The 21,422-nt window shown below is 39.8% G+C and overlaps 1 protein-coding gene across 2 annotated transcripts; it reads right to left on the bottom strand.

The window, feature by feature from the left end:
• Positions 1-5: 5 nt before the first annotated feature.
• Positions 6-20,489, bottom strand: alpk3a (alpha-kinase 3a). 2 transcript variants are annotated; one of them, XM_042495613.1, is made up of 15 exons: positions 20,193-20,489; positions 19,604-19,883; positions 19,156-19,188; positions 18,670-18,791; positions 17,537-17,654; positions 16,077-17,406; positions 7,697-10,175; positions 6,894-7,041; positions 6,241-6,368; positions 6,108-6,143; positions 4,915-5,189; positions 4,727-4,815; positions 4,415-4,632; positions 4,273-4,321; positions 6-3,083 (listed from the first exon to the last, which is right to left on the bottom strand). In XM_042495613.1, the coding sequence occupies exons 2-15, from the start codon at positions 19,741-19,743 to the stop codon at positions 2,753-2,755; spliced, it is 5,496 nt and encodes a 1,831-aa protein (XP_042351547.1). In that variant the 5' UTR covers positions 19,744-19,883; positions 20,193-20,489; the 3' UTR covers positions 6-2,752. The 2 variants fall into 2 exon arrangements, with proteins under 2 accessions (XP_042351547.1, XP_042351548.1); XM_042495614.1 differs by lacking the exon at positions 19,156-19,188.
• Between the last annotated feature and the right edge of the window lie 933 nt (positions 20,490-21,422).

Here is a 21,422-nt window from a genome sequence, read left to right as displayed (position 1 = left end):
TGATCTGTGCTTGGACACAAATGTTTTACATATTTATTAAAAAAAAACATTTGCTGACATGATGTGACATAAAGGCAGCAGACATTGTAAACACTTATTCTCTCTGAATCACTGATCCATTCACTAAGTCTCACTTTTACAGTTTTACTTGAGACTACTTCAAATATTCAGCCCTTTGACTTTATGTACACATGAACACAATACAGTTTGCTTGCATGACACCACGCTTTAAGGGAACAGTTCGCCCAAAAGTGAAAACTGAGTCATTGTCTACTCACCCTCATGACGATGGAAAGTCGAGTTTTATATTCCACAAAACGCTGCCGGGGATTCGCGGGCAAACAGCGCTGCACTTATCTCCCAAACGACTGTAGCAAATGGTGACCAGGATTCAAACGTTGAAAATACACAATAAAACCACAAAATGTCTCCATACTGCTCGTCCAGAGTAACTTGAGCGATTTGAAGCTCCAATGTGCCAGGTTCTTTTGTAAAACGCTGCTGCCGTCCTGATTTTAGCCATGTTGTTGACTTGTTGCTTGCTGCTAACTTCATAAGTCTCTGTCGGTGTGCGGCGGAGGCCTCCAGGTAGCAGGTAAGCACCGGCCTTGATATACCGCGAGCTCTCCTTGGTCTCGAGCACGCGTGCATAAACACGGCTCCCACACCTGGAACTACTGTGCTAATTTTCAATTGCAAGTCGGAAATTGATAGTTCCATGTCGGTTTTTCCGACTTCCGATCTAAATGCGTTCCAGTGTATCTGCTCGAGAAAACATGGATGCCCACAAGAAACTTGTTTTTGCAAAACTTTTTGCCGACTTTTAGATCTTACAGTACAGTAGGCTACCTGCAGATTCATTGATGTAGGTAGCTAAAGAGACAGGAGGAGTAGGCTCATAGGCTACTCCATGGCCGCAAAGACTTCTATCAAACACGAGTTAACTGAATGGAAATGCCACTACAAAGTTGTTACAGCACGTTTCACAACACAAACTCTACATTAAAATAAAAATTGGCAAACAGGTCCTGCATTTCGACCAACTCGGTCTACATGGATCTTGCCTGAGTTTCTGATTTGTAATCCCGACTTCAATGGTCGTTCCATTGCACTTTTTCCCAGTGAATATCGTTTTTTCAGAGTACAATGGAACGCAGCATAAAAATATGGTGCCAGTGATGTTTTTCAAAACAGCTTGGCAAGTCTGGGCTTAAAGACACTTGGTTTACTTCCGCTGAGCAGTATGGAGATATTTTGTGGTTTTAATGTGTACTTTTGTTATGTCTGAATCCTGGTCACCTTATGCTCTAGGTGTTTGGGAGATGAGTGACTTTTCACTATCATTTGCTGGTCAATATTTTTTCTGTCATAAACAGTCATGCATGTACAGTGATGTAAAGTAACAGCACCTGAAGTTAACAGTGGAAGACTTTGAAGGCTGTTGTTGATCATTAACTAGTAATCCATTACCGGAATTTCTAAAAGATTTCTTGTCAGTTTTTTATTATTTGTAAAAGGCAATTGTCTACTGTTGGAATTTAACCCTGCATACCTGTACAAACTCAAGTGATAACTGAATACTTGTCACAGCTTACACGTTCAGTGGTAAAGGTGGTTGCCAGTTGCAATAAAACTTTACAGATTTCCTGCAGAGAGCCTTCCTTAGTCATGAATGGGCTCCTGAAAGTCCAGAGTCTGCTATTTTAGCTATTTTGTTCAGTGTGCTTTTATGCCATAGTCCAAAGGTCACATCCAAATTACAGTGTGGGACTCATTCAGCAGCTTTCCTCACTGCTGGGAACACACTTGTGTATTTGCATGTCAATGAGCATGAGCATACCATAGAGTTTACTGGCAAGTCCCTTACTGCCCATTGCTTTGCGTTCACCAGCATATATTAAAATGAAGTAAAATATTCCAAGAGGACTTACTAAAGACACAGACACAACGGCAAAGTAATACCAAAAACAACGTGCACACAAACATCTGTGATCTAAAAAGGGTTCTGTAATAACACAGCATGAGCTCAACTTTGCTGTGTAAAGAAATGCTGCGTAGGCATTAATAATGCAAGCCATAAATAACATCTCTAAAATTAACTCATGTCCTTCACACATACTGTACATCACAGATGAACATGCAGCGTTTAATATTTAGACATTACCTCAACCTCTGCTGTGGCTGTGGTGTAATTCTTCATAATTCATTAGATAAAATCATAAAAATGATGCAATCTCTTCATTCAAAGACAAAAACTTCAAACTGTAATTTTAACAGTGAGAAGTATGGTTGGGTTTTCAGTAATGGTTATGAGTTGACAGATATTGCTTGGAGAGTTGTTTTTCCACTCATAGAGCTGATAAGACATTTCAAACTATTTAATAGTTTTATGTCAACTCTAATGTGGCCCAGTGTTGCTTTTCATACAGTTCAAATTAAAAACACTGCCTTTGCCATTTGATGTCTGTGAGGTTAAAAAACCTGCACCAATTGCTCAAAACATTCTCATAAGTCTTTCAAAAACGAAGTATCTGGAGGATGGATGTCTCATACTGTTATTGTCATCGCAAAAAAAAAAATTTGCAGTGGTTCACAGTAGTTCGTCATGATACGTCAGGTCAACAAACTATTCTTTTTTCTATGTCTCACTCTTCAAGTCCTTGCTGGTTTTGGTAACTGGAAAGAAACAGCAGGTAATACTAAACCATTAAAAGCACTAAAATCTTGTTTGACACAGAGGAGGTGATCTTTCCTACCTCATTTCAAGAGCACCAACAGTTTCTGCAGCTTTGGATTTGGTGCCGTAATTGTCCTCCGTCTCCTGAACTTTTCTTGGCACCTTTGGGCTAGAATTAGCCTTTCTAGACATCTGAGGGCTGTGTCCTTTCCGCTGCATCTGTGGGCTGTGTGAGCCCAACTTGCGGTTGAGCAAGGGGCTCCTGGAGCCCTTCACCTTGCCGCTTTGCTGCTCCAGAGTCTTAAGTGGGCGCAGGCCAAGAAGTCCACAGTAGTAGTTGCACTGATGGTGTGTCAGGAACTGTTCCAACACTTCAGGAGAGCCATGCTCTGTTAGTCCTTGGTATCTGAGATACAGGAAACAACTTTATAGTCCATATATTCCAATAGAAAACACTGATGCAATGTGTCCAATAATAATGGCAATGACCAGAGGTCTTCAAGCTACTTATCAGGAGATGTAAAGCTTAGATTCAGCAGAGTCCAGAAAGGGACATCACATTTTCTCAAATTTGTTGGCAGAACTCCAAAATATAAACCTGAGCTTTTTTTAGTTTTAGGTCTCAAATGTCATTTCTCATGTGTAACTGGGAGGTTGCAGCTTTTTCTTATTAGGAAGATAAACTGCATACTAATAACATTATAAAAGCTGCAATCTTGTTATGAGCTTCTTTAAAAGGACTATCCTCTCCCAGGACGCTGAATATGGCCATCAAAGGATCAGGCTCTATCACCTGCCTAAAAAAATTGTGAGTTTGGAAAATAGATTTCCAAAAGTTAGATAATTCAGGAGCTAGAACATGTGTGCAAGAGTAGCAGGAAGCTGTCTACAACAGTTACAAACAGTTTACAGAGTTTACATTAGGATATAGTTATTATATATATTATTAGTTTTGCTTTGGACCAAGATAAAAGTCCTGCACATTGTCCTGCTTACTTCTGACAGTGATGTATTTTGTGTTCATTCTGTTTGCTCCATTTGTTCACATGCTCATGTCTTGTGGGTAGGGGCTTTTGGGTATTTATTGTAGGATGATAAATGATGATACTTACTATGTTTTGACTTGTAGAGTTATATGTAGCTATATTTAATGCCTATTGTGATTTATTGTGAAAAATAATAATAAATAAATCAAATAACTCTACTGTCTGACTGATGATGGAAAGTAGTTTCAGGTGATGATCAGTCTCAGCAGTCCTCTGACTGGATGACTGAAGAATTGAGCCAGTCTCTGTGTTTGTATATCTGTAGAGAAGTTCTGATGCTGCCATCATACCTGATGAAGCTCTGCTACACTGAAACGTCATTCTTTAAAATTAAATAAATATGTCAACAGTAAGCAGAACGGTGTGCAGGAGTGTCTCTCTTTGATTATAGATTGCTCCCTCCTCTGATGCACCTTTCACACATTCAGGTGTGCAGAGATTTTCTTCAGCAATTTCAAGGTTTTGCTTTGGAATAATGAAGACAATGTACTTTTAAATGTATTAGCTCATGCCTAATGCACACTGATGCTGTATGTGTAAGATACAAACCCTTTTGACTTGGTCACAACTTTAATATTTGTCATCTTTGCTTCAACGCCTGCAAAAATAAATCACAGAAGATTATTAGTGTTACCATTCTCAGAAATACATAAATTATTGTGCTCATTATATCCGTGTATGTGTGTCTTACCCTCCAGCCGAGTGACCAGCAGATTGCCATGCGTCCACTGATGGATCCAGTGCTGGAAGGTGCTGCATTTCTGCTCCACCTCAGAGGCAGTTTGTGTAATCAGCTTGCCTTTAGGATCCATGGTACAGTACTGGACGAAATCACCTGAAAGGTCAGCCTCCACTGTGGCATACGGCACAGAGTTTGCAGGCCGGTACATCAGATACTGAGGAATTACTCTGTGGGAAAAACAAACATAAAGTGGGTTTATCACAAGCAGTGTTGTACATTTCAATAGGAATCAATTATCACAACTGTAAGTGTGGGACTTACTCAAGTGCAAAGCCAAAGTTCTCAATAACTCTTGCTTCAGCCGCAAAGATTTTGCAGTATTCTCGAATCATGTTTTGGACTTTGCATTCCTGGTAATGCAGAATTTAATACACAAATCAACATACTGCAATTATGAACACTAGGAATTTATTTGCCAAAGATTCTTAGACAATAAATGCACCACTCACTTGCTTAGTTATCTGTATATTTCTCTCTGCGAGGTTGTTCTCCTGTGTGGTCCCGTAAGCGATGGGGCTCTGAACTTTGATGATGCAGGCGCTTCCAGACTCAAAGACGGGGTCCAGGCCATAAATGACCTTCACTCTGCTGGCTTTGTGAGCGCAACCCCCCCCGATCTGCACCGTCTCGGTCATGATGCGGCCAAAGTACTTTTCGCCCCAGTTGCCGCAGTCGGCAAGGCCTTTGGTGAACAGCAGCGGGGTCATCTCGATCTCCTCTCCAACTGAAAGAAAACAGAAACATTTACCATGAACTTGAAATAAAAGCCTACTCCCAATTAGATGCCCAGTCCCTTTTACTTGCTGGGTGTGGCTAGACATTTTGACAAATAAAGGCCTGTCTCAATTAGAGGCCCAGTTATCATGCAGTTCATTTTTGTAGTAGTTCTTTGGATGTATAAAACTGGTTTGTTGGATACCTGCTGGAGATAACCTTAGTTAGCTGCTTAGATCATGCATACAATATGTGCTCTTGTTTAAACTTTTTTGAATATGGACATGCTACTTATAATGTTAGTTTGGTGAGATTTTCACAAAACAGTCATTCAGTTAATTTTACTGACAGCATGAGCACCAGAGAAGACAATATTATTGGCACAATGAACAAGAGAGACACAAAAAAGAGATTAGTAGACTATTTTTAAGAAAGCTAAGGAAAAATGTCAGATGAACTATATTCATATTCATCATAAATATATATTTAAAATGATTTTACATAATTATTTTAATTCTTGATATTTTTACTTCAGGTCAAATCTATCTATCTATCTATCTATCTATCTATCTATCTTACTTTCTCTTTATCTATTTATTTTTTTCAGGTAGTTTTCTTGTACTTCATTTCTTCTTTTGTTGCTCAATACCTTCTTTCCTGTTTTTTTTTTTTTTTTTAAACTTCAAGGTTTCAAAGGGTTAAATTACATAATTTGATTGTCTTTCCCATCTTTGCTGAGTCACAATTTTGTGTGAAAGGAAATAAAAGACAGTCCTATATGGATGTCTGTCTTAAATATAAGCCTGTTGAGGTCAATGATTTAAGCAAATAATAACCCATGCTATAAGTTTAAGTTTTAAGGTACTTACAACGAGCAATCATTTACAGAAAATATAAACAAAAAAACGTAGGCAACTGAAAAATGTACCTTCCAAATCATCTTTTAGTAGTATCTCAGAGAGAACTGTAAAACAGAAAACAGAAAGACTCATGAAAGCATTATTTATATAACAGAGGATTTTGATTTCACACTTGATTTCTCCAGGCAGACTGTATCTTACTGTCTTCGCTGAGCAGGAAGTCAGTGATGTCAGACCCATATTCATTTGTGATTGAGCAGCCATATACTCCACAGTCAAGGCTGGATGCCAGAACAACAGCCAGTGCCACTTGCGTTTCATCTCCTCCACTTGAGGACAAAAAAGGGCAAAACATAATCATGAAACACAACACACTGAGTTGTACCAAACATCAAAGATGCAACAACAACCCACAAGGTGTCAGTGTGAGACAGATGGCCGAGCTGTGTGGCTGCAGTGTGCTGACACAGCAGCCAATAGCACATATATAGACTTTTAATGCCCCCTGGAGATGGGAAAAATACTGTGTCAGGTTACAGTTTCTGTGTCTAGCCAGAGATTCACCTCTCTGTGTCACAGCTGTGGGGCTCACAGTCACATGAGCTGGACGTCTCTGCAGTGTGAATATGAGAATGACAGAAGGCCATGGGATGCACTCTGTGGCCCAAATAAGTCCGGTTCATCCTTGTAGCATTATTGTTTCACATTTGGAACCAGATTTATCAGTCATGTCTGTGGGAAATCCTCAAAACAATAGTAGCGGGAAAACAGGTGACAAGTATGTGACATTGCTATTGATTTGTGTTACAGGTGGTTAGAGTGGTGTTGACGCTGTAAGATAAGCAGGGATTTACCTTCTCTTCACCTCTAGAATTTCCTCCTCATCTCTGAACCACTTAATGGTGGAGTCACTGAGCACGTTGAAGAACTGGCACCACAGCTTCAGGTGTCCGGAGGCATCCGGGAATGGCTCTCCCCTGATCTTACGGATGACCTGTGGAGCTGTTGGTGTGTGAGAGAGGGAGGGGGCCCAAGGTAAATATATACTGTACTGGAGAGAGGAGACTTTCTAATGTTTCCACGTCCCCAAGCACTAGTCTGACGTGTGTGTTGACAAAGTAAAAAACTATGCCAAGTATTTCACAAAAACATATGTATTGTAGTTTTGTGATATTTGGTCAAAAAGTCAAACATGGTACACTGCAGAGTGCCATTCAACAGCTAATCACTTGTTAATCTACTAAGTCATTGTTTTGTCTCAAGCAAGTCTCAAGCCTTTGCACTGAAGTCTCGACTCTAGTCCCAAGTCAGAACTGACTAGTCCCAAGTCAAGTCCCAAATCCTAAACTTTGAGTTTTGAGTGATTTCTGCTGACAGCACACTTTCATAGACTATAACACTATAAACCAGTACAAGTTTAAGGTCATCAAATTTGTGACTCCAGTCCAAGTCATGTGATTTGAGTCCACACCTCTCCTGCAGAGCCCATATTGTATTTATATACATTTTCTGGGTTATATTAAGTGAAGTAAGATGATAAGTGAGTTATTGTGTAAACAAGCTCTGACACTGTGTAAACAAGTGGATGCAGCTCTAACTTGAAACGTGCACAACTTGTCCCTGCAACATCATATCTTGACAGCAGATTGATTCTTACCTTTCAAAGGGTCCCGCTTCTTTTCAGCTGGTTTCTCCTCTTGTTTGATGACTGGCTCTTCTTTGGGAGTCTCCTCCACGACTTTTGGCACCTCTAAGGTGGCCTTCCTGCGGATCAGCAGCGGAGAGCGCCTCTCCATTGGTGGGGTATTCTGTCCTGTGGGAGCTTGTAGTAATGCTGCCCTGCGAGCCTGGCTGGGTGACATGTAGGGGGTCTCCTTCTTGCCTGGAGCATCCAGCGCACCAAGCACTGCTCCCTCTCCATCATCTTTAGCTTTTGGGATGAAGATTTTGCGGCGAGCTCCAGAGGCCAGCTCCTCAGGCGTGGCGGAGCGTATGAGGGACAGACTGTCTCTGCGCTTCAGACGGGGACTGCTCTCACAGGAGAGGGATGATGTTGGTGTTGAGCCTCCGCTCAGGTCTTCGTCTGCCTTGTCACTCTGACGGTCACCGACGGTGTTCACATCGGAGTCTGGAGCAGCTTTGGACATAAATTTGCGGAGACTGGCCGGACTCAGTGATGGATGTGTGGGGGGTTTAGAGCAGAGTCTCTCAACAGATGATCTGTTTCTTTGAACATCCTCAGTGGACACAGAATTCTCAATTTTGGCCTCCTTAAGGGGTTTTATCTTTGAGATTTCAGGGACAATATTGTCTTCTGTTGTTATACTGAATGATGGCACACTATCTCTGACTTTTGGTACAAGAGCTTCATATAGAATAGAGGGGGTGTTTTCTTTCATACTATTTTCTGACCTTTCTTCTGAGTCCTCTTTTCTTCTTTGACTTTTCTCGGGCAAAGTGGTATTATTAATGTCAACAAGATGCTTTGCTTCCCTTTGCGTGGCAGCAGAAGTTTCTGTTTCTGTCCACTCCCTCTGAGTGGGAAGTTTGGGTCCAGAATCACTTTCATGACAAGTGACAGAAATCGGTGGCACCACAAACAACGGCACCGCTGGAGTTTCGAAAGGCTCCTGCTTATCTGAAATATGGGTGTTCACAAATACACCATCCTCCTTGTCATCAGTGCATGAAACATTTATCACAGGAAGTGATGCAAAGTCCTGGTGGGGGAGCTCTTCACTGCTTTTCACGCGTGGCTGCTCAAACATTTTTGTCTCGTCATCTAATTGCGCAACTTCCTTTTCTTTCTCTGTAGGTAAGAGGCTGTTATTACTTTGCATACCTTTCTGTGTGGGCAACAAACTTGGAGAATCAGCCACGCTCTGCTCTCGGATTATTGCGTCATGTTTTTGCAAAGTGGCAGGCTCTGACTCTTGCTTGTTTAGTGCCAAAATAGTTAGTGGCAGGGTGCACTCTTTGAGCTCAGGCTCCATTATTTCAATTTTGGGGATTGTAAAGTGTTCATTTGGGTTTGGGCCTGCCACAGTTGGTGTAATATCTAGGATGTCTTCAATAATAGATATTTGAATTTGTGGGATATTCACTGAGGGCCGGCTCTGCTGTTTGTCGCTGTTGTCTTGATGTGCAACATTGCTGTGTTCTTCTGTTACATGAGCATTATCTCCATTGTTTTGTGTTACTAAGAGCTTCTTTGATTCATTCAACTCCTCTATCACTAAAATTTTCTTTTCCGTCTCTCCCTCAAACTGTAAACTCTCATTCTTTACGTCAGTGCTTTCGCATGGTGAAATCACCCGCTCTTGTGTTTTTAGATTGTCAGATAAATTAACTTCTAAATCTAAAGTAGAAATCAATATATCTTCCAATGTCCTTCCCTCTTCACTGCTTCTTAAACCTGTGTTTGAATTCTCCATTGTACCAACATTGTGGCCTTCAGAGCTCTCCTGTGCTATAGAAGAGGTGCATTCTTGTTGCATTTTTAGGTCACCCTTCTCTAAACTCTCTGGGGCCACAGCGGGCGGAAATCCTACATTCATTTCCTGAACCAGTGAAGTACATTCAGCCTGTTCTTTTATGTTCTCGCTCTCTACGCCATATGCTTCCTCTGCAGGCAGAGGAGAAAGCACCTGATCTGGTGTTTTAGATTGATCTGCCTCTATTCTCTCTTCCATTGAACATGTTAATCCAGTCATCTCAGATCTGTTTATATCTGAGCACGGCTGTTTGTTTGCTTTCACTTCAGCTTTCTCTTCCTCACATAACTGATTGGAGGAAGGGCTCTCCTCTGTCTCATGGTCATCATCTCTGCCCATCTTATTAACAGTCATCTTCTCTTCTTGTAAAATTTCAGGGGGTGCTTCTCCAAGGCTGTGGCTGTCTGATGCCGAGATAAAATTGCAAGGGGGAGTCCGGACTTCTTCCAGACTTGTGAGGGTGGATGTGGGTGGGGATTCCTCTTTGTAGGGGGCTTGGGTCTGTAGCAAAACTTCTTCCCTGGGTGAAGACTCATCTTTCACACCCTGGTGATTCAGCTGTGATGAAACCACCACACATTCTTGCTGGTGCTCAGGAACCTCTTTGGTGACTGATACTATCTGAGAATCTTTCTCTACAGCCTGATGGAAAGTAAACAAATAAAGCAATTTAGTGCCTCATTGCATTGGCAGCTTCAGCTGTGTTTGTCATTCACAATGAACTTTATAAACATGCACACATCTTACACGGCTGGTTTTAATTCTTATGCATGCAAATAATGTCAACAGTCTGATTGTTGTGGCAAAGAGTTACTTTAGCCAAGTATAAATTGTACGATTTTAGTCTGTTTTTGACCCAATTTTGAGCTGCATGACTCATTTTAGAGTTGGGCTGAATTTTAGCCTCGTCAGGCGTCGTTTGCCGTGCAGTGTACATGGGGGAGCAAGGATCCAAATGGCTGTTGGATGAATTCCCGACAAATTTTGGATGGCAGAGGCAGGCCTGCGCACATTTGAAGCAGAGCCACGAGTTGATTCCCCAATGCCAATCTCAAAACACCATGGCAACATGACGCTTGACGGAAAATGTGCAGGGAGCTGTGGCAACAGCATGCATGCCTTTGTTGTTTCTTCCTTCTACTATCATGATCGATATGAACGAGAGAAATGTTGCCAGGAAATAGCCAATGTTCTTCAGCTGCCTGATAATATTTTTACCAGGCACAGGACTGCTTTCAAACTAATCTTTATTGCCAATTGTTAACAGCAAGGACGGTCCAAAGCGGCTGACGGGATGTTTTTACATCTACATTGTGAGCTCTCAAGTTGTGGCTTGACGACAGCGTGCGCACATGATTCATGAGCTTTGGCTTACATCGCAGACGATTTACTCGTACAGTATAAGTTGAAATTAGCAACATTTCTAAAATCATTCAGTGTATGCCCAGCTTTACTGGAAAAAACAATGAGTGTATTGTTTGAGAGTTGAAAGTAGCAGCGTGTAGCATTTAGTGAAACCAGCTAAGACTTCTACCGTTTGCCAATCGTGACCTCCCAGTTAGGATTCTTTCAGTGTTCTTTGTTCAGGAGGTTTTTACCGCAAACCAAATGATCTGTTATGGTCTTTTCCTTTAAAAAACAAACGAACCAGGTGAATAAAACCAGTAAAAATACTGAATCGAACATTTTCACGTTAAAAGCTGTTCTTGGCCTACTTCCAGCATATTTATGTGTCTACATTAAGCAAAAATTTGAAAATGGCTATGCTCTCTGCTCACAGAACTTGTTCTTATTGTCTATAGCTAGGGGTTTGTATAGAGTTTGGCAACAGAGCTTGTATGTATACAGCTCCATATATGTAGAATCTTCTGCAGAAAGACTTGAACTCTGGTTCCTCAAAGCTGTTTCAAAGCTCTGCTGCAGGACTTTTGTGTTTTATCTTCTACATGCTGATGTGTAGAGGGTGTATCCTAGCTTGTCTTTTAATCGTCTTGGTTTTATGGTTTACTTATAGCATGTATTAACATTTTCAGTCCTTCCTTGTGGTAACTTTATTTTGTGTTCTTTTTGTGTTTTATATTGTTGCTTTGGAATTGTATATTTTGATTTTGTGTTCAACATGTTCCATGTTGTTAGTCTTGGCCAGGACACTCTTGAAAAAGAGTTTTCATCTCAAGAGGATTTTCTGGCTAAATAAAGGTTAAATAAATAAATCAAAATCAATGTTTTTCTGAGGCTGTTTGTCTCAGTTTGGAGGGGCTGCTAACTACAGTGGCCGCCATGAAAACATGAAAACGAGAATGGCCTTGTCTACAACCAATGTTTGATTTTTTTTTCCCTACTGGGCTACTATAGAAACATGGTGATGAAACATGGTGGACCCTGTGGATAAGGATCTGCCCCCTATGTAGACATAAGGGATCATTCTAAGGAAAAAAAAAAACACAATGATTCCTAGCTTATTATACACTTCTTACTGTATTATATTCTATTTCTGCCATTATATGCCACTAAATACTACACATCAACCTTTAAAGTATTTTTGAGAAGATCGTTACAGCAGACTTACTGCAGTGAACTTTGACACTTCCGACAATTTTAGACTGAGAGATGTTTTTCTGCCATAAATCAACAGAAGCATGAGCAGTGACAAGACAAACATGATGTGCAATGCAATGCCGTGTTATATTGGCCGTCAGAGGGAGAGCACTCGTGTGTAAACTAAGTTGATCAATTACTAGCTGATACGTAGACAATAAATAGTTCGGAAAATATGTGGAACAACCTGACTAAGTCTTGTGTTTTATGACCTGTCAGCCTATTTTAGGGAACCTCTTTACTTCATGTCATGTGCAAGGACGCTGAAACCAACATGTTTTGGTCATTCCCAAGTTTGATGGAATACTGGAGATCTTTTTTTGATGTTATGTTCAAGGTATTCAAACTAACTCTATCCCCATCACCACAGATCGCCATCTTTGGCATCCCCGGAAAGGATGTTAGAATGATGGCCAAAGAAAGAAATGCAGTTTCCTTTGCCTCATAAATTGCTTGTCATCAAATTCTTCTTTTATGGGAAGAATGCTCACCGCATCCTGGTTGCTAGATTTGATGTCATATCTGAAACTGGAAAAGATTTTCTGTCCGTGGTTCAGCTGAGAAATTCTACCAGCACTGGCAACCTCTTATCTCCTATTTTGAAACATTACAAACTATCCCATTAAACTAGAGTAGGCCAAGCTGACAGGTTGACATTTGTTGATCTTGTGTACTACCGGTTGACTCCTTTTAAAAAAATATATTTATTTATATTTTTTTCTTTTCTTTTTTTCTCTCTCTTCTCTTCTTTTTTTAAAAAATTGTATTTTTTTGTTTGTTTGTTTGTTTTAAGTACCTCTTTGATTGTAATTCAACTTGACAGTTAGGTATGTTATTTAATCTATTTATTTGCCTTTATAAGTAGGGAGGGGATTGGAGGATGGGGGAGAAGAGAGGGAAGAGAGGGAAAGGGGGAATAATTAAAAAAACGAAAACAAAAACATAAATCTGTAATATTGTACCTTATTAATGTGATTCTTTGAATATAGCTTTTTACATATATATTGTTTTTTTTTACAAAAAAGACCAATTTTACGATAAACAAAATTGAAGGAGAAGAAAAAAACATAAACCGAGAGTTAGGGGCAATTTCACCCAAATTTTTAACTTTTTAACTTTAACTTTTATTTTAACACAAAGCCTGACCTTTTTAATCAGGTTAAAAAGTCAGACAATCTACCTCAAATGCTGGGGAGAAAAAAAAAGACTTTTTTCGTTTATCGTGATCTGCGTGATGTTCATTCAAGAGGCATTCAATTAATTATTTAAAAAAAGATATTATCAATTCTTATTTAGATTTTACAATGCAACATCTGAAAAAAAAGATGAATAAAATCCTAATTTCAAAAGCTTAGCATTTTCCAGAAAGATTGATTTAAGACATTTTATTGCCAATTCAGGCCTTATTTTTAGATGAATTAATTTAATGCCTTTTAAGACTTTTTAAGGATCCATGGGAAACCAGATAGGGTTTATCTTTTTGGTTTAAAATTTTCTGAATTAAGCCCTAACTGAACACACATTTTATGCTTACTTTTATGTCTACAATTTAAGCAATTAAACTGAGCTAGAAGTACTTATACAACCTGCCTCTTATGTTGAAACACAGATAGGGGATTTCCCAAATGGTCGACTCAGATGGACTGTTTACACAAATAACTTGTTTAGCAGTCAGTAATAACTTGGCCTTAAACAACATTCATTACATACATGATTTGTATAAATCTGTTGTCATGATGAAGCTGTTGAGGAATCTAAACTAAAACAGTATCTTCAATGTAGGTGTGCATGAAACCAAAGAGGGGAGTTATAGGTAAAGCTACAAGCCACATATAGAAGTGTTGCTGGGTGTTTCTCCTCACTGCCCTTGTTTTTGCTCTTCACACCATAAAAATGAATGCAGAAGAGTGATGACGCCACATGCTGCCTCGTGACAACACGATCAGCCAGCCAGCAGTGACTACCAAGAAAAAAAGAAGTTGCTGCTTTCGATGGAAGGGAACTAGTGTCAAATTCTAAAAATGAAGTTGTGGTCATCACTACACCTCCGGGTGTAAATAGGTGTCACATTTATGTGAGAAAACACTATTAGCATGCATTGTTTGACTTCCTCCAATGAGTAGTTCACAAGGCCTTACATTATACCACCACCACAGCAAAGGCACAGTTGTAGTTCCACATTATGGCTTAACAGTTGCTCTGCAGGTGGATAATGTTTACTTCCTTTTTCCACAAGCCACTGTGCACCAAAAAAGTGGATGTGAATGGACAAAATAAAATTAACTACATCTACTGTGTTTCATTCACAACAAGCAGAACAAAACAGCACATTTACATACAAATATCTAAAACAGAAGATTTCAGAATTTCTCAGCATTCTTTCCTCTCACAAAAAGGCAAACTGAACAATAATACACTGAATCAGAAATATCAATTTAGTCACTAACATTTGTTTTGTTTTTTTTATATTTACAACTAAATCCATCTGTTTTGAAAATGCATGTTTGTAAGGTTTGGCCATTACTTCTGTGTATTTTCATTAACATGCCCATATAGAGTATTTAACTGTAACTATAATGCATGTCACTCTGGATACAACAGTGACAAAATTATCTTATCTAAAAAGACTTTCATGTAATATTTGAGAACTTTAAAGATGAATCTTTTTATTTTTATCTTATAATTTGTGAAGAAAACCTATAGGCCAGGCTTCAGATGAAGAACCATGGTCATGCTTGGGTAACATAAGAACATAGTTTTCAAATATTTTTTGCCATTTTTGTGTACTAATAAAACAATATTTTGGGCCATAACAGGAAATGTTTGTATTGTATTACTGCTTCTTTAATTACAGTTAGTCAAAAGTATTGATTATTGCTATCCATATGAAATTTTCAGAGAAGTTGCTACATGCTATTTTAGAAACTACCTGGCTAACTGAGTTATCCTCTTTGGTGCCACCTGGACTCTTTGCTGTAGATCAACTTCCTCAAGTGCAAACTAATTGTTAACTTGCAAGGCTATGCTTTCAAAGTAGCCTCCTCAATGCTGCTCAGTCATATGATCAAACTTAAGTGAATCAGTGCAAACCCAAACAAAGCAAAAGAGATAGTGTCACCATGCCTATCAGGTCTCTTACTGTATGGGTGTACACAGTACAGCACATTAATCATAGCATGATCTGCTCCTAATTGTCCACACATGACAGACATAAAACAATTCTCCAAGCTGAGCACTGAGACGACAGAAGTGCTGCCTTCCTCTCTCTCCTCTTAATGAGGAAGAGGTTTATTTTAAGATGTAGAGGGGTGGGGGGCAGTGAGGAATGTGTTCAATGTGACGAGGCCCTCCTTTCATGCTGAGACCTGCCGCACTCTACTCCCGCTCATCCAGACCAAACGGCTGTCTGTCATGCAAAGCCCTGTTTGTAACGTGAGAACCACTTCTGACATTCAGGTTTCATCATGATCTCTGACGCACTGGTGTCCCACTCATCGCAGCCAACATCTGAGATATTCCCCATCCTATCTTACAGTGTGCAGTGTACATCCACAACATCCCCCACCCCCTCACCTATTGAGTGCAAGTTGCTCAGTTCCTATGGTAGCTTATTTCTCCCACACTATCTTGTTTGGCTTTGCGCTTACATGGCCACATGACTAGAATGACTCACTCCAGCGCTCGCTGTTCACCAATATTATGCTGTATGTTTTGAAGCGATTGTATTGTCTGACTCTTCCCCACTCTCCCATGAGTATAACATCTAACTGTGAGTTGTCAGAAATGCTTGTTATCAACCACATTTGCAACCACCAACAGCGCATAGCCTAAACTGTGTCACAGTTCAGGCTTTGGCCCTGAAGTAGCTCATCTTGTATTATCTTGTCACACAAATGCTGTCTATATATAACTCAAGTGGCTGACCCTCAAGACCACCGCACATACCTCAGTGAGAACATGAGGCCTGGACAATGGTGTTTCTTCACCTGGACCGCTGCTCTCAGGCCCCACACACACTTCCATGGCCTCAGCAGCACCATCAGTCGCTTTGGCGCTCTGCCCTGTTGACTCCTCTACGCTCTCAGGTGGAAATTTATGAGCTGGTGGCAGGTCTGTGTGCTGAGCACCGTCTTCATGATTATGTTCATGTGGCTTCAGTGACACTGACTGTTCTACATTCACAGTTTCTGAAAGCTCCTTTGGTTTATCTACTTCCATAGGCACAAAGTCCTCCGTGGGAGGCTTGCACACTTGATTACGCTCTGGTTGCAGCCGATATGATGGCGGCGTTGAGGCAGGCGAGCGGCTAAACTCCCTCTCCTTGTTCTCAGTGTGATCGTGAGAGTCCTTCTTGCTCTTCCCAAAGAAGAAGTCTTTGACGGAGTGGAGCACAGAGGAGATGGAAGACTGGATGTGGTGGTGGTCGTGATCCTTACGAGCCTTACCGTGATGTTTGACTTCATGTTTTGTATGTGACGTCTCCAAAGCCCTTTCCCTTTCTCTCTCCCTCTCTAAGGCCAGTTCTTCTCTCCATTTCTCTCTCTCATACTCTTCCTCTCGTGCTTTTTCTTGCTCTTCCATCAATTTTTGCATCCTCTCTTGCTCTCTTTCTTTCTCTCTGTTAGCACTTACATTAGGTATATCCATCTCTTTAGGTTTCTCCCCTCGAGATGAATTCTGTTTCTCTTCAGCAGCTTGGGCCTGGAGAGCCTCGGCCAGAAATTGTGCCAAACCAATCCCTCCGTCATAACAGTTTTCCCCTCCGTTCCCCATCATATGGCTTCTGCTGCTGCTGTTGCTGGTGCTACTGTTGCTACTGTTAACCACAGCATCCACACCATTTGAGATCTTTATTTTCTTTTTGGCCAGTGTTTCCTCAGATGGAGAAATCTCCACATCTTTGGGGGTCACAGGGGGTGTTTCCTTAACTTCAGATCTAATACCAATAGGTCCTGCAGCGACTTCCAGTTGTTCCACAGCCTCTGGCTCCTTGACCAATGGACTGTCTTGTGTTGTTGGGACATGACGCTTCCTTGGAGGACGTTCTGGGCTACCCTGTGGTTTGTCTTTCTGAATGTTTTCTTTATCCTCCTTCTTAGTCTGCTCCTCCATATCTTTCTTTTTCTTTTCTGCTTTCTGCTTCAACTTGGCAAAGAACCTCTGGTGGATCTGGAACTCGTTCATGGTGCCAACCTCCAAAACACCAGAGCAGGAGACAATACCTTTGCTATTGCTGGCTGAGACCTGATAGATGGCTGCATCATCCAATGTGCAGCTAAAAACAGAAACACTTGTTAGTTTTGTTAGTGCTGAAAGTGTTACACTTACCTACAAAAAACAACAAAAAGCTCAATTTCTAATAATTTGTAACAGATACATAATTCTTGCAAGTTTGTGTTACATACTTGTAAATATGGAGGGTGTGGGTTTTTCCGTTCCGACGAATTTCATATTTTGGGAGTCCACAATACCGGTCCATTTCCATATCATCTTTATACCATTTCAGTTCTGGAGCTGGGTAACCTAAAGACATGGATACACTTAAATGAAAAGATGGCCTCTGGGTTATAAACATCACACTCTCAATACCACAGAGTGTTATCTTTTAATATTTGTAATAACTGACTGTTTACACTTATGGGGCCCAGGGTGCACAGGCTCACAGACCCAGTCTTAGGGGGCCCTTCGACCTTCACTAGCAAATGTCCCTCAAATCAACACGTACCAACCACGGAGAGACTCAAAATGACCACAAAGATACACAAAACTACACAAAATAACCACAGAGACACAATTAGCTATAAAAATGGGCAAAAAATGACCACAAAGAGAAACAAATAGGTACAAAAAAGGACAAAAAACACCCAGAGAGAGACATAAAATGACTACAAAGAGACACAAAATTACCACAAAGAGACACTAAATGACTACAAAAACGGGCAAAACAACCAAGGAGAGACACAAAATGACTACAAAAACAGGTAAAACAACCACAGAGAGACACAAAATAACAGAGACACAAAACAATTACAAAGAGTTGCAAACAACAACAACAAAAGAGGCAAAACCACTACAAAGTCTTTGTGTCTTGTTCCTGTGTAAGCAGATGTGGCGGGGCCTTTCACATACTTGTGCCCAGGGGCCAACTATCTCATAATTCACCCATGTTTGGAATAAATATTTTATGTAGGACTCTTTACAGCATCACTCTTGTAGCTTTGGCATGTGTTTTAGTCTGTTGCATCATGTTTGTGATGTAACAGCTGCTGGAACAGCTGCAGCTGTTGAATGGCCCCACCCGTCCAATCGGCGTGCCAGAAAAACCTCCCGAAAAACCAGTTTGAATGTCATATGGTCTGTTATCTTTAAGGTGTACCTTGGGGAAAAAAAACCCCAGTTCATTTGGTGCTTTCTAAACAAAATCTGTCTTTTGTTTTCAGATTAGTCACATCCCATCTCTTAACATCAAAAACAATCTGAAAAGTTTCATTTATTCCAACAAACAACAAGCTGGGGCACGAAAAATGAACAGGCCTACCTGTTACCACACAAGTGAACTTCACATTGCAGTTTTCGGACACTGCTTTTGATTTCAAGGTGGTCTCAAAGGACGGCTGGATGTCCTCGGTAAGCTGAGCCATGACACTGCACAATGTGCTCCTGGAAGCAAACACTACTGTATTAGAGTCAATTCATAGAAAGTTTTATTCTTCTGTTTCATTTCACCTCTTCCTCTCTTTGCAGTACATTCCAATGACTTGCTTTATTAAGAAAAAGGATGTTAATGGAAATTTGTGGTAGTGACGGGTGTGGCAGAGTGACAAAGACTTGTGAGATGTCAAGCAAAAACAAAGTTGTAAATCCAACACTAAGACCGATGTTCATCACTGAAAACTGAACGCAGCATTGGACAAACCGGACACTTACATTACAGTTCAAGCGTGTGTAGGTTTCATTCTTGGAGAAAACCAGTTTTTGTGGTTAAGATGTTAGTTGGGAGGAATGTTTTAAAAGTGTGGATTACCTCGTTGGCCTGTAGTGAGAATACCTTGAATAGCTATTCAGAGAGGAGGCAAATGAAGGAATGTCAATAATTGATTAAGATCTGCTTATATGTATATATATATGACCCACCTAAATGAAATAGTTTCATAACTGCCCTCTTCTTTGAAAAAAGGAGAACTTCCTTGGTTTGTAGATTTGAAGGAAGAAAAACGCATAATTGAAATGATAAATGTGAATTTTGAACACCTAGCTTCATCATTCACTCTTTTCAGCAAAACAATTTGAAATGCAAACATAAATTTAATGTTTTGTGCTTGATATAACTTGATCTACCTGACAAAGATGTTTTTCTCTCCACCACCATACAAAAAAAATCTTTTTTTTTTAAAAATTTTTAAAAAAAAATCTGCTTTTTTAAATTCAAATCTGCTTCAGAAGAAGCAAAAATGATTAATGAGGGTGTCTACCTGGTTTCAGGCCTAACGTTGGAGAGGTAAGGATTGCGGCTCTCTGGGCGGCCATTGGAAGAGCTGCCCTCCTCTTCGCTGAAGCTGCTTTGCCTCCCATTTCCAGAGAAAGAGCGTGTCATTGGTCTTCTGGAAGTCATCGTCCACAGAAGTAATTCACAAAAAAAAGTAATATCCAAGGAAAATGTGTCACCCACAGTGTGAAGCTACTCTGTGTTCACGTCCACAGTTTGTCAGAGTTCAAGGCTCAAATTTGATGGTGTTATCCATGTACAAGCCCCTGGAGAAGAAAAGAAAAAATGCATCAGAATGGTAACAGAACTTGCTGGAAGCTCATGAAATAAAAATTAAGATATACTCTTTGCTCACACAAAAGTCAGACACCCAGTTGAGACTCAATGGTTGTCCTTTCTGACCAAGCAAAGTACTTTGCATTGGAGCAAGTTATAAATAGGATCAGCTATCAGGTTGTGGAAGGACTGTTAGTGGTCAAACACAAACCAAAGACATGTTATTGACTTGTATGTCTTAGGATTAGAATTCAGGTGTTTTTCGGTCAACTTAAAGCCAGGTACAATTTTCAACTTACCATTGAGATGTTGTCAGTGTTGCTTTGGAGCCAGAGTCTGTGAAGAAAATCTCTGTAACTGCCTATCATAGATGCGCATGTGTTGCCAGTAGGGGCCTATTTATAGCAGCCCTACAAATAGGTGCAAGAGCACATCAGAGTTTCCAAAACTAGCCTTTGGACTTAGGAAAAGAAGAGTAAAACTAGACTGACTAAACCAACTATTCAAAAAGAACACATCACTAAAAATCATTTAATCAACTGTCACACTATAAAAGTTTTACTGCTTTGTTTTGATTTAATCTAAATAAGTTGGAAAAAGGATGTCCCATCTTAGTGAGACACTGGATGTTGACTTGCAAAAGGTGCTTGTAGCTGATGACAACTAAAGGTCTATGTCCCATGCTTTGCTCAAGAGCTGTTTAAGGACAGCCCCCTCACTTCGTATTGCAACACATGGTATAAACAGACCCACTAGCTGCTCATGTTTCACATCAATGAGATAAAAACAGATTCAGATGAAAAAATATATTCTTTAAAATACTGACGTGTTATGTTATTTATTTAGAGTGGTCTTACTTTTTAATATGTTTTCAGACTGTTCTTGAGTTGTTTTACAGTGATATATAATTTGTTTCTAGTAAGAAATCTTTTAAGTGATTGCATTACAAATGTTATAGTATTATATTTTATCCAGAACTGGTTTGTCTGCAACTCATAGTTCTATATTGGCTAAGACACTATTGGAAAAGAGATTTTAGGTTTTCCGGGTTACATAAAGGTTCTAAAAAGAAACCCCAAAACAACCTAGCAGTTTTAACAGACAAAACACACCTGCAAATCAGTCGAATGTCTATTTTTCAATTACCTATATGTTTGCTATGTGAAATGGATGCTAAAAGCAATACATGTTCAATTATATACTAAACTATACACAAAAAAACATACAAATATAGTACAAATTAAACATACTATTTGAGTAGTATGTTGTTATTATATTATTATTGCTATATTGTATTATTATTTATAAATTTCATTTAAATGTTTTAATAAATGGTCAATAAGAGATCATATACAATTAACGCAAATTGTGCTAAATACAGAATACCATGTGATTTATCTATCTCAGTTAAAGCACAGTGAATTTATCATGTTTTAATTCCCTAAACCCATTAACTTGAGCCTGTGACTGTACAACACCTGAAAAGGGGTCAGATTGCTTGTTACCGTAATGTCTGAAAAAGTGGCTCC

This window comes from Plectropomus leopardus, chromosome 11, assembly GCF_008729295.1.
Source record: "Plectropomus leopardus isolate mb chromosome 11, YSFRI_Pleo_2.0, whole genome shotgun sequence".
Taxonomy (NCBI): domain Eukaryota; kingdom Metazoa; phylum Chordata; class Actinopteri; order Perciformes; family Serranidae; genus Plectropomus; species Plectropomus leopardus.
The sequence above is the reverse complement of the archived record's forward strand: the minus strand, read 5'-3'. Positions and strand labels throughout refer to the sequence as shown.

Bases quoted from the DNA above. Each gene is read 5' to 3' on its own strand.
- alpk3a (XM_042495613.1), bottom strand. From the start codon at position 19,743: ATGACTTCCAGAAGACCAATGACACGCTCTTTCTCTGGAAATGGGAGG. The intron at 19,189-19,603 runs GTAGACACCCTC...CTCTCTGAATAG, and splicing joins AACGTTAGGCCTGAAACCAG to CTATTCAAGGTATTCTCACT. The intron at 17,655-18,669 runs GTAGGCCTGTTC...CCATGTCTTTAG, and splicing joins GTTCACTTGTGTGGTAACAG to GTTACCCAGCTCCAGAACTG.